A 13,902-nucleotide genomic window follows, 5' to 3' on the forward strand; every position below is an offset into this window, starting at 1 on the left:
ATAATGGTCTAGGCGGTAAAGAACATCATAAGGGCCTGGTTAGATATATCTGAGGGCACTCTAGGCAGCTGGAGTAGAATTGCAGGTGCCCTGCATGAGAATTTACAAGCTGACAGCACCCAGGATCAGAATTGTATGCAGGCCGTAGGAGCTGTAAGGCACCTACATAACTGTTGCTAACGCTAAATTTATAAGGGCCGCATATATTATCCTTGATATGTTCTGTTATGTTGAGATCTGATATGTTATCCTTGATAAAGTCAAGAGAGCATAGTTTGAAAAGGGAATAAAGTGAATAACGTTTAGTGCGAGATAAAGTCCAGTAAACTCTGTTCAAATTATAGTCTGAAGGTCTCCAATGAGGTAGATAGTAGTTCAGGACTGCTCTCTATTTGTTGGTAAGATGGTTCAGTTGCCTGATAACAGCTGGGAATAGGGGGCAACCGTTTTCAGTCACTTACCTCGACGGAGATGTGATTTTTTTCCGTGTCACATCTCCGTCCCCACCTGCGGCCTAACAACTGGATTGGTGCGGCCTTTCCTGGAGAGTGGCCCGGAGCTTCAAGCCGCAAGTGCAGCGCGGACTTACCATCGCAGAGTGGGCGATCCTTTGCTGAGGATCGCTGTGGAAGTGCTTGCGGGCCTGTGGACTTTAACACTGTGAAGCCGCGTTCTCCAGTAAGAAGCGGCCGACTCGGGAGCTCCATGCGTCCGAAGTGGTCCGATTTGTCCCGATGCCGGAGTTTCAATCATTCCGACTAGAGGGCTTGTACAGCGGACTGTCGGCAACGGCCCCTTCCAAAGGCCCCGACCACAGCTGAACAGAGGAAGATGACTGAACTTTATTGCCTTCCATCACAGTGAGGAATGTTGATTCCACTGTGGTGGATGTTTATGTTAAATCTATTGTGTATTGCATTATTTTTACTTTTATGGCTGCATGTTAACTCAAATATCACTGTACCTTAATTGGTGCATGTGACAATAAATGTGAACTTGAACTTGAACACTTGGTCTGCAACTTTCTATGCAATAGTAGGTATGTTGCAAAGCCTACCTGAAGCGTCGCTGAAAATCTGTCGCTGCGGGTGTGCGCGATTTTGGCGCCGTTTAGAGGGGGGCGGGTTTAAAACGCGATTTTCTCTAGGCTGTTCAAATCGAAGATGTTCAGCCTAGTTAATTATTAACGAAAAATCGCTGAAAGCAACCGCAGGGTCTCATAAAGCAAATAATAGAAGGTAAGCTGTATATTTTTACATTAAAAAGGGCTTCTAAAGATCCCTTTATACAAAGTTTAATATTGCGAGTAGCTCATTTTGGGCCCATTATATCCCGCAGTATTTTTCTCGGCATTTGGGGCACAAATCTACCGCAATGTGAACGTTCTAAACCAGCACGTTCACAGGAACCCACTGGAAAGCTGATTTAAATGGGCATTTATTTACAGCAATTGAACACTAAATTCCTTCCATTTGGTCTATAAATTAATGTAAATGAGATTTAAAAATCATGTTTTATTGTGAATTATTTGTGAATATTATTTGGACATTTAGGCTATTTAAAAATGTTAATCATTTATTAAGAAATGGATAGATGTTTAGATCTAGTAATTGAAGTCTGAAATTAGCTACAATTAGGTAACTAACTAATTATATGCTTTAATTTCAGGTCATCCAAGTAAGATTATTTTATATTTGTTTCAGAATGCTTCAATCTAAGATAACTGAAAATTTCATTCAGTTCTCTTAATTTTTAAGAAAGTTATGGGCTTTTGACTGCTCACGATCACAGCTTTTTTGTTATGTGCATAGAAAATCAATAGGGAACAAGATGCTCATTTCCCAGTATGAAAATGGCCATAGCTTTTTAATTACTTGAGATATGAAAGTGAATTAGGTGTCAAATTAAACTTATTTTTATGCTTTATCTGATGGGATAAATTGCAGACTTGATTTTTAAAATCTCAAAATTTTGTAACATTGCTGTGATTCAATACTGTTGATTTGCCTCATGTACTGACAAAAGAACAATGAAATTCTTACTTGCAGCATGATAACACAATATGCATTTAACAAACAAAGTGTTAATACATTAATAACCACAATATTAGTGCAAAAACATCCAGAGTGCAACAAAATAATTTCATAGTTGAGGTTAGTGTTGTGTAGTGTTCAAGAGCTTTATGATTGGTGGGAAGAAGGTTGAACCTGGTGATCACAGTTTCCAATTCCTATACCTTCATCATCATCGGGTGGCGCCAGCAGTGGGTCTGTCATTTCGTCCTTTTTGTTTTTTTAGTATGTCTAAATGTATGTGTTAAGTCAAGTCAAGTCATGTTTCAAGTCAAGTCAAGTCATAGAAACATAGAAAATAGGTGCAGGAGTAGGCCATTCGGCCCTTCGAGCCTGCATCGCCATTCAATATGATCATGGCTGATCATCCAACTCAGTATCCTGTGCCTGCCTTCTCTCCATACCCCCTGATCCCTTTAGCCACAAGGGCCACATCTAACTCCCTCTTAAATATAGCCAACGAACTGGCCTCAACTACCTTCTGTGGCAGAGAATTCCAGAGATTCACCACTCTCTGTGTGAAAAATGTTTTCCTCATCTCGGTCCTAAAAGATTTCCCCCTTATCCTTAAACTGTGACCCCTTGTTCTGAACTTCCCCAACATCGGGAACAATCTTCCTGCATCTAGCCTGTCCAACCCCTTAAGAATTTTGTAAGTTTCTATAAGATCCCCCCTCAATCTTCTAAATTCTAGCGAGTACAAGCCGAGTTTATCCAGTACAAGCCGAGTCTATCCAGTCAATTCGTCACATACACATACGAGATGTGCAGTGAAATGAAAAGTGGCTCTCCGTATGTTTTTATGTGGGGGTGATGGAGGGGGAATAGGGGGAAACCTGTTTCCAGTCACTTACGTCGGTGGAGATGCGATTTTCTCCTAGTCACATTTTTGCCTCCCCCCGTGGCCTAACAACTTGGATTGGGGCGGCCTTTCCCGGTGACGGCACAGAGCTTCAGCAGCAGGCGCGGCGTAGACTTTAACATCGTGAAGCCACGGACTGCGGACCTTCTTGCAGCAGGTGTGGAGCGGACTTTCCATCCCGGAGTCAAGGATCCCTTGCCGGGGATCGCTGGAGAAGAGCTCTGACCACTGGCCTGCCTGCAGCCTATAACATCGAGAAGCCGTTGCCTCCGGTAAGAAAGTGGCCGATTCGGGCACTCCAAGCCGCGGAGTGTGTTTCATTCGTCCCGATATCGGAGCTTCGATCATCCCGACGAGAGGGCCTGTACGTCGGGCCATCCATAGCGGCGACTGCAGAGGGTCAAGGCCCCAAACACGGGTGATTAAAAGGAGGAAGTCTGACTGAACCTTATTGCCTTCCATCACAGTGATCACTTCTATCGTTCTATTAATTGTGTTCTTTTAATTGTATGGCTGCATGTGCCAATAATGTGAATCTGAATCTGAATCTTGGATGGTAAGAGTGAAAGGAGAATGTGGCCAGGGTAACGTGGGTCTTTGATGATATTGGTGACATTGGTAATTTGATTCATCAAGGTCGCTCTGTTCCTCAATACTTTACAATGTGCAACCTTTCATTCTATGCCATAGCCTTACTAGTCCTCCCAAAGTGTATCGGCTCACATCTATCAGGATTAAACTACAACTACCATTACTCTATCCATTTTACCAATTGATCAATTTCATCCCATAGCCGAAGACCATCCTCTCCATTTTTAGTTCTTTATCCCTGCCATGTACATGCCTTTTTATTCTCCATTACCTCACCCAGACCTCAGTATCCCTTGAAATTCAGGTCTCATGTTCTTCCTGTCCATACTTTTCACCCTGCTGGAAAATGTTGGCTCTGAACTCTCATTATTTGACTACTAAGTGACTCCTACTTGTCCAAATGTTGCAGCTTCCAGCCCACTTTTTCTCTAAAGTGCTGTCCCACTGATACATCAACCATTTGCTCAGCTACAGCCCTAAGATTAGATCCTGTAAAGCCACTACTCTAGTCAGATTATCTACTATCTAGACTATCTACTATCAGACTATTTTGCTAATTTAGAAACAGAAACCGCGGCTTGGAGTGCCCGAATCGGCCACTTTCTTACCGGAGGCAACGACTTCTCGATGTTATAGGCCGCAGGCAGGCCAGCGGTCAGAGCTCTTCTCCGGCGATCCCCGGCAAGGGATCCTTGGCTCGGCAATCCCCGGGAAGGGATCCTTGGCTCGGCAATCCCCGGCAAGGGATCCTTGCAGGAGTAGTACATTCGGCCCTTCGAGCCAGCACCGCCATTCAATATGATCATGGCTGATCATCCAAAATCAGTACCTCGTTCCAGATTTCTCCCCATATCCCTTGATCCCATTAGCCCTAAGAACTATATCCAACTGTCTCTTGAATACATCCAGTGAATTGGAGAGGGGGGGGAGAGGAGAGGAGATGGAGGGAGAGGAGAGGCACACCACTTCCTGGTTTTATAGTCCCTCCCCCCTGCCGCCAGCAGGGGCAGCAGAGAGAATGGGGAATTTTGTAAAATCATTAATATCTCTGTCATTTTTCTTTCGACGGGAAAAATCCTCAGCACACATACGGCGGAGGAGGGCTCTGAGCAAGGTGGCCAAAAATGACGGCCGTAGGTGGCGGCGTTCTCTCGGAAATCGCAGCACAGATTGCCAGAACCGGTCAAGAACAGACAGACAGACAGACAGACAGACAGACAGACAGACAGACAGACAGACAAACAGACAGACAGACAGACAGACAGACAGATAGATAGATAATAAGCCCAGTCGATCCATTCTTTCAGCATATGTCAGTCCCGCAATCCTGGAAATTAACCGGGTTAACCTACGCTGCACTCCCTCAATAGCAAGAATGTCCTTCCTCAAACTAGGAGACCAAAACTGCACACAATACTCCAGGTGCGGCCTCACAAAGGGCCCCGTACAACTGCAGTCGGACCTCCTTCAACCTATACTCAAATTCTCTCGCTATGAGGGCCAACATGACATTTACTTTCTTCACTGCCTGCTGTACCTGCATGCTTACTTTCAGTGACTGATGTACAAGGACACCTAGGTCTCATTGCACCTCCTCTTTTCCAAAGGTGACACAATTCAGATAATAATCTGCCTTATTGTTCTTGTCACCAAAGCGGATAACCTCCCATATATCCACATTATACTGCATCTGTCATGCTTCTGCCCACTCACCCTGCAGCCTCATAGCATCCTCCTCACAGCTCACACTGTCACCCAGCTTTGTGTCATCCACAAACTTTGTCTAAATCATTAATATATTGTGAATAAGTACGACCCCAGCATTGAGCCTTGCATCACCCCACTAGTCACTGCCTGCCATTCAGAAAAGGACCAGTTAATTCCTACTCTTTACGTCCTGTCCTCCAAACAGTTTTCTATCCATGTCAATACCCTACCCCCATGTGCTCTAATTTTGCACACTAATCACTTGTGTGTGACCTTGTCAAAGGCTTTATCAAAGTGCAGATACACCACATCCACTAGCTTTCCTTTATCCATTCTATTTGTTACATCCTCAAAACATTCCAGCATGATTTCCCCATCATAAATCCATGCTGACTTTGACCAAGCTTTCCAAATGCGCTGCTATTACATCTTTAATAATCGACTCAAGCATCTTCCCCACTACCGATGTACGGCTAACTGGTCTATAATTCCGTTTTCTCTCCCCCTCCTTTCTTAAAAAGTGGGGTTACATTAGCTACCCTCCAGTCCACAGGAACTGATCTATAGAACATTGAAAAACGATGACCAATGCATCCACGATTTCTAAGGCCACCTCCTGAGTACTCTGGGATGCAGACCATCAGGCCCTGGGGATTTATCTGCCTTAAGTCCCAACAGTTTACCTAACTAATGTTAATTTTCTTCAATTCCTCGAGATCCCCTTGTATTTCTGGGAGATTGTTTGTGTCTTCCTTAGTGACACCAAAATATTGGGCTTCCATTTCCTTGTTTCCCATTATAAATTCACCTGTTTCTGACTGTAAGGGACCTACATTTGGCTTCACTAACCTTTTCCTCTTCACACATCTGAAGAAACTTTTACAGTCCGTTTTTATATTCTCCACAAGCTTTCTTTCATGCTCTTAATTAACCCCTTCATCCTCCTCTGTTGAATTCCTAATGTCTCCCAGTCGTCTGGTTTGCTGCTTCCTCTGGCCAATTTATATGCCTCTTCCTTGGATTTAACATTATCCTTAATTTCTCTTGTTAGCCACGGTTGAGCCGCCTTCCCCGTTTTATTTTTACGCCAGACAGGGATGAACAATTGTTGTGATTTATCCATGCAATCTTTAAATCTTTGCCATTGCATCTCCACCGTCTTCCTTTGGGACGACAGATGGCACAATGGGCTAAGTGTTCGGCTGGCGACCGGAAGGTAGCCGGTTCGAATCCCGCTTGGAGTGCATACTGTCGTTGTGTCCTTGGGCAAGACACTTCACCCACCTTTGCCTGTGTGTGAATGTGTGTGAATGTGTGTGAGTGATTGGTGGTGGTCGGAGGGGCCGTAGGCGCAGAATGGCAGCCACGCTTCCGTCAGTCTGCCCCAGGGCAGCTGTGGCTACAGAAGTAGCTTACCACCACCGAGTGTGACTGAGGAGTGAATGAATAATGCGATGTAAAGCGCCTTGAGTATTAGAAAGGCGCTATATAAATCCCATCCATTATTATTATTATTATTATTAAGTATTATTTTCCAGTCTATCCTAGCCAATTCCCGTCTCATACCATCCAAGTCACCTTTCTTTAAATTCAGGACCCTCGTCTGAATTAACTGTGTCACTCTCCATCTTAATGCAGAATTCCACCATATATAGTCACTGTTGCCCAAGGTTCTTTGCACAACAAGATTGCTAACCAGTCCTCCTTCCTCATTACACAATACCCTGTCTAGGATGGCCTTCCCTCTAGTTGGTTACTCTACCTATTGACTTACAAAACATCCTGTATACACTCGTGCAAATCCTTCTCGTCAAAGTTATTATCAATTTGGTTAGCCCAATCTATATGTAGATTAAAGTAACCCATGATAACTGCTGTACATTTGCTACACACATCCCTAATTTCCTGTTTGATCCTATCCCCAACCTCACTACTGCTGTTTGGTGGTCTGTACACAACTCCAACAAGCCCTTGGCTATTTGGCAGTTTTACCCAAACAGATTCTACAGCATCCAAGCTAATGTCTCTCCTTACTATTGGATTAATCTCCTCATTAACCAGCAATGCCACCCTACCTCCTCTTCCTTTCTGTCTATCCTTCCTGAATATTGAATACCCCTGTGCATTCAATTCATCCACCTTATTACGAATGCTCCTCGGGGCGGGGGTGGTTGGGGTGCTGGGGGGGGGGGGGGGAGGGGGTGATCGGGGTGCCGGTGCACCAGAGTCAGTGACTCTGGGTGGGCGGAGGGACCGGACTGTCCCCAACTCTGCTGCAGCTGACGGGGACGTTGCCGGGTTTTTGCCTCCGTGTGTCCGCTGCCCGGAGCTGCGGCCCCGCTCCACCCGGCCCCGAGGAGCGTGTGGCCGCTGCCAACCCACAGCCTGTCACAGCGCGGCTGCACAGGGGGAGACAGGGCAAAGGGCATCCATGGCCGGACAGCGCTGACCCCAGGGGAGGAGTGTGGGGGCTGTCCCGAGGGATGCACACCTTCAGCCGCCTACACCTTGGTGCTTGGGTTCAGAGCAGATACTAGAGCATTTGGTTTAGACCGCTTAGTCACCCTCCAGCCCCGGGCTGTCGTGAGCCAGGATTTACCCTCAATCCGCCAGCATGCTGTTCTTTCGCAAGTCAGTGAGCAGCAGTGATTTTGGCGGTTTTCATTCACGATTACCCCTATTTCCACAATTTTTTACAGTGCAAAAATTGACCATTTTTGCGTGTTTTAACTGGTAAGAACGTATGTGTTGCGTGTGTTACTAGTGTATGCCGGAAGCTGCCTTGTACTGTAGAAGGATTGAGCTACTCCATGCGTCACGCCCTTTGACCTGATGGCCTTACGTGCAACCATCCTCTAAGACAATAAACTCAATGAACTTGATTTATGCATTGGACAAAAATCTCCGCTTGTGCACATTACAATAAACTGGATTTGATAAGATATTCGGGTAAACGTGCAATCTTGGTCTTCGAACGACAGGTGGGTCCCCTCTTGAAGGGATAAGCAAATAACCCAATTTGATTTTTGCTTCAACTGAACCAAGTGAAAGTAATCCAACTCCAGCCAGTTGCAGAGCACTTCCTGGCTGCTGCTGCTACCACTACTACCGCTACTGCTACCACAACTACTACTACTGCTGTTACTACTCCTGCTACTACTACTACTACTACTACTACTGCTACTGCTACTGCTACTGCTACTGCTACTGCTGTTACTACTCCTGCTACTGCGGCTACTACTGCTACTGCTGCTGCTCAGCAAAGATGAGAGGCAAGAGCTCCGCTCTATCATCTTTGCTGCTCAGACAGCCGCAATGACGTCACGCGCACACACCGGTAACCGCATCAGGCCCAGCTGCAGGCAACGCCTCCTTACCTGCTGAGGGTCGTCGTAGTAGACACCGATACAGCTCAGCTTCGGCCCGATGCTGGTGCTCTCTGTAAACACACAGGCCGCCTCGCGGTACGGGCCTTGCTTGTACTTGTAGGCCAGGGTAAGAGCGCGGACGGGCGGCGGGCCGGAGCGCACCGCCACCTCGACCAAAAGGCCGGAGTAAACGGCAACCGCCAGCAGGCTGATGAGCAGGAGGACAGCCAGCAGCAGGATGAGCAGGACCAACAGGCTCAGCTCGGGCATAATGGGGCGATGGAGGTGAAATCGCGAGCGGGCTTGGTTGAAGGAAGGAAGGAAGGAAGGGACGTGACGTGACGTGACGGGCATGAGGTGCTGGGCGGCGGCGGCGGCGGCGCGGGCTGGGCGGCGGCGGACAGAGACCAGACAGCGGAGCAAGATCATCCACTGGGGGGAAAGCTGTAGTCATGGGTGATTATTCGCACCATCTTGATGTGCTGCCTCACTATTACCGTCATGTCCTCCACATCTACTTCTACAGCTCACTGACTGAATAATACAGACGTCCTGACTGAAAATCATACCCTTCCGATCAATTGTTTTAGGATAAGCCTTTGTAGAGAACATGCTACTTTTTGCTTCACCCATTTTCAAATATATAGAATTTTGAATTTGGCGTTTGATTGGTACAAGGAGACTAAATTCCCTCCATAGATAGACACAAAATAATGCTAGAGTAACTCAGCGGGTCAGGCAGCATCTGGAGAGAAGGAATAGATGACGTCTTCGGACCCTCCATAGATCCAGCCTGAGCTGCTGAGCAAAGATCATAGAGGAGCGCTCCTCTATGATCTTTGCTGCTGAGTTCCCCAGCACTTTCTATGTTTTGCTCTTAAAATACATTTGTGGTCCGCTGAAGAAACTACATGATAGACCACTCTGGAATTGCAAGTTTTGCTGTACACTTCATACAGTAGAGCACATCATAATACAGCCTGAGTGAATTAATAAGGTTAGATTAGTTTTTTTAATCCGTTGTCTAGAATTAATCGATACCCACCTTATATCAGCTTTAATGTATGAAACGTTCGTAAATGCGGCGACGCAGATGTCGTTTACAATTATCCATATTGTTTATGGGTGTGTATTTTCAATAGCTACTGTTTCCAACTCCGACCAGATGTCACATCAGTGATTGAAAACCAGGACTTAAATATGTGCATCATACATATTGTAAAAGAGAAACAATGCTTTGCCAGCTTTGTTCTCAGCAAAGATCATTGAGCGGAGTTCTCAGAGCGCAGCGCCACACCGAAGGAGAACAAAATAATTCTGTTCATATGTTGCCGTTTGACATCAATTTATGTACATACTCATCCAGAGAAGACTACACGGGTACAATATTTCTTCGTTTTATGGGAAAATATGAGGCTAATATCTCCTTATGATTCAGGAAGAAACATGTACAGTCTACAACAACCTAATTATAAGTTGCTAATATTAATTAGAAGCTAGTGACAAATGTAAATGGTAATGTATATGTACTATATATAGGAATAGAAATAGAATTCATAAGCTCTGTTCACAGTCCTATTTATTATTAATCCAACCTAAGAACAAATAAAGGTGGAAAACAACTATCATGTTCTTGTAGGAGATGTCTCAAAATAATCAATAATTATATTTGTATTCACCTAGTCACAATAGGTTATTGGATTTCACAATTTACAGCTGAATTGGTTTAGGCATTTTTAGTAATTGTATGTATGGATAGGATTATTATTTCTGATATGGTAATAATAGACAATAGGTGCAGGAATAGGCCATTCGGCCCTTCGAGCCAGCACCGCCATTCAATGTGATCATGGCTGATCATCCCCAATCAGTACCCCGTTCCTGCCTTTTCCCCATATCCCCTATCTTTAAGAGCCCTATTCAGCTCTCTCTTGAAAGCATCCAGAGAACCTGCCTCTGAGGCAAAGAATTCCACACACTCACAACTTTCTGTAGAAAAGGTGTTTCCTCGTCTCCGTTCTAAATGGCTTACCCCTTATTCTTAAACTGTGGCCCGTGGTCCTGGACTCCCCCAACATCGGGAACATGTTTCCTGCCTCCAGCGTGTCCAAACCCTTAACAATCTTATATGTTTCAATAAGATCCCCTCTCACCCTTCTAAACTCCAGAGTATACAAGCCCAGCTGCTTCATTCTGTCAGCATATGACAGTCCCGCCATCCCGGGAATTAACCTTGTAAACCTATGCTTCACTCTCTCAATAGCAAGAATGTCCTTCCTCAAATTAGGGGACCAAAACTGCACACAATACTCCAGGTGTGCTCTCACTAGGGCTCTGTACAACTGCAGAAGTTTGCTCCTATACTCGACTCTTGTTATAAAGGCCAACATGCCATTCGCTTCCTTCACTGCCTGCTGTACCTGCATGCTTACTTTCATAGACTGGTGAGCAAGGACCCCCATAAGGGGGAGGGGGAGGGGGACCCCCCATAATAAGGGGGAGGGGGACTTTTTGCTGTCTCTTAAGATGCTTTTCCAATCTCCAGGTGACTAATTTCATGCTTCATTGCAAGTTTGTATGACTATTTCAAATCTACAGGGTTATTAAGTAATATATAGTTTTATTTAGATATACAGCATAGAAACAGGCCCACTGAGTCCATGTAAACCATCAATCAACCATTCGCACTAGTTCCAAGTTTTCCCACTTTCTCAATCACTCCCTACACATCAGGTGCATTTTTTAAAAACAGGCCGTACAAAGCCATACATTGGAATATTTTGGATCAGAAAATTACAAGCATTAATAGACTATAAATGATTATTTTAATGTCCCTTTGAAAAAATTGGTTCAGAAGATTTACATATGAATAAAAATATTCTCCAATACTGTGCTAAAACTGAAGGAAATTGAATAGATTCATAGCAAAGATAGACACAAAAAGCTGGAGTAACTCAGCGGATCAGACAGCGTCTCTGGAGAAAAGGATGTGGTAACGTTTCAGGTCGAGACCTTCTCTCCAGACATGCAGTCTGTCCCGCTGAGTTACTCCAGATTTTTGTGTCTATCTTCAGATTAAACCAGCATCTGCAGTTCCTTCCTACACATAGATTCATAGTTTTGTTTCGGCAACACCTCTACTTCCTGAGAAGATTACGGAGATTCGGTATGTCAGAGAGGATTCTCTTGAACTTCTGCAGGTGTCCAGTAGAGAGCATATTGACTGGTTGCATCATGGCCTGGATTGGCAACTTGAACGCCCAGGAGCAGAAAAAACTGCACAAAGTTGTGAACACTGCCCAGTCTATCACTGGTTCTGACTTCCCCACCATCAAAACGATTTATCGGAGTTGCTGCCTCAAAAAGGCAGCCAGTATCATCAGAGACCCACACCATCCTGGCTACACACTCATTTCACCCCTGCCATTGGGAAGAAGTTACAGGAGCCTGAAAACTGTACATCCAGGTTCAGGAACAGCTTCTTCCCTACAGCCATCAGGCTATTAAACACTACAACCTCAAATAAGCTCTGAACTACAATAGACTTATTATTGCACTCTTATTGTTTGTTTTTTGTGTGTACATGTGTATGTGTGTGTACATGTATGCGTATATACACACTAAATTTATTTTCCTCTCTTTTATTGTTTACAGTACTATGTTTACATATTCTGTTTGTACTGCAGTAAGTAAGAATTGCATTGTTCTATTTGGGACATATGACAATAAAACACTCTTGACTCTTGAACAGAAATACAGAGGCTACACTGCAAGATGCGGACTACTGGTTAGCCGCAAAAATAAGATGGCCTGGTTACAGTTATAGTGTGTGTTAAAGCAATACAAGGGAAACTGCACAAAGGAGGGGGTTGGGGAGGAAGGATGGGAGGGAAATGGGCAGAAACAGATAGATTAAGCAGGGGGAAAACATTTAAAAAGAAAATTAACTAAAATATGTGAATTGATTAGCTATATCACACATACAACAACATTCTACAACACTGATTACACTGCGAGAGGCATAACGGAAATCGGATTGAGTATTCCAAGATGGTGGCCGTTACGTTCCGTTCTACACCTCAGTGCATTGGATTACGCAGGAGTGGAGTATCTTGCTTCGCTCTTATGATCTTTGGCGGCGGCGGTGAGGGCGAAGCAGGATGTTCCAAAGGGGGAGGTGAGGGTGGTGCTAACCCATAGGAGGAAATGATGTGATTATTGCTGAACGGTGGTCCTTGAATCAATAATGTTTTTTTAATTAATAGTCTGAAGAAGGGTCCCGACCCGAAACGTCACCTATCATTTTTTTCCAGAGATGCTGCCTGACCCTGTTAGTTACACCATCACGTTGTGTGTATCTTCGGAATATACCAGCATCTGCAGTTTCTTTCTACACAATGTTTTTTAATTCTCATGCTCCAGCTATGAACCAGAACAATAACAGCAGCAATACAGAGGCTCGGCAGTAGAGTTGCTGCCTAATGCCCCTGTCCCACTAAGGCAATTTTTTTGGCAACTACAGGCGACTATGCTGTCGCCACATGGTCGCCAGGGTGTCGGCTGTATGGTCTCATCAGTCGCCCAAAGAGACATACCTTTTTTCTGGTCGCCGCTGGATTTTGAAATGTTCAAAACTTTTTGGCGACAGTCGGCGCCCGAAGGCTTGACGCCAACGATCGGAGCCTGACATAGGTGCTGTCGCCAGGATGACATTGGTTGTCGCCAGGATGACGTAGGTTGTCGCCGGTGCTTACCGGTGAATTCCATTGGTGACTACCTACGACAACCGGCGACTGAATTGTCTTACCTTGTCAGAGCTTGTGGGTTTTCTCCGTGTGCTCCAGTTTACACCCAAATCCCGAAGATGTGCAGGTTTGCAAGCTAATTGGTCCCTGTAAATTTCCCCTGGTGTGTAGTGGATGTAAAAGTGAGATAACGTGGAACTAGTGTGAACGGTTGGCATGGACTCGGTGGGCCGAAAGGCCTCTTTCCATGCTGTATACCTAAACCAAACGTCATCTCTTTCCATGCACTGAACATGTAATTTCCCTATCACACACCCTAACATTTTCAATTTGGTTAAGTATCCCTGCATTTTGATATGAAGAAGGGTCTCAACCCGAAACGTCAACCATTCCTTCTCTCCAGAGATGCTACCTGTCCCACTGAGTTAATCCAGCATTTTGTGTTCGATTTAAACCAGCATCAGCCGTTCTTTCCTACACATAGACTTTTTCCCTATCAATTCACATTGCTTTCACATGAACTCTGTTGATATAATATCAATTGCTTTCACATCAAT

The 13,902-nt window shown here is 44.9% G+C and overlaps 1 protein-coding gene across 1 annotated transcript in view; it reads right to left on the bottom strand.

Moving 5' to 3' along the window:
* The window catches only part of tex264 (testis expressed 264, ER-phagy receptor), a 144,963-nt gene extending 135,734 nt beyond the window's left edge, over positions 1–9,229 (bottom strand). The window contains exon 1 of the mRNA XM_033036852.1: positions 8,610–9,229. Within this exon, the coding sequence (XP_032892743.1) occupies positions 8,610–9,029 (420 nt within the window). The 5' untranslated portion in view covers positions 9,030–9,229. The remainder of the gene's footprint in view (positions 1–8,609) is intronic.
* Between the last annotated feature and the right edge of the window lie 4,673 nt (positions 9,230–13,902).

Source organism: Amblyraja radiata, chromosome 18 (assembly GCF_010909765.2).
Source record: "Amblyraja radiata isolate CabotCenter1 chromosome 18, sAmbRad1.1.pri, whole genome shotgun sequence".
Taxonomy (NCBI): Eukaryota; Metazoa; Chordata; class Chondrichthyes; order Rajiformes; family Rajidae; genus Amblyraja; species Amblyraja radiata.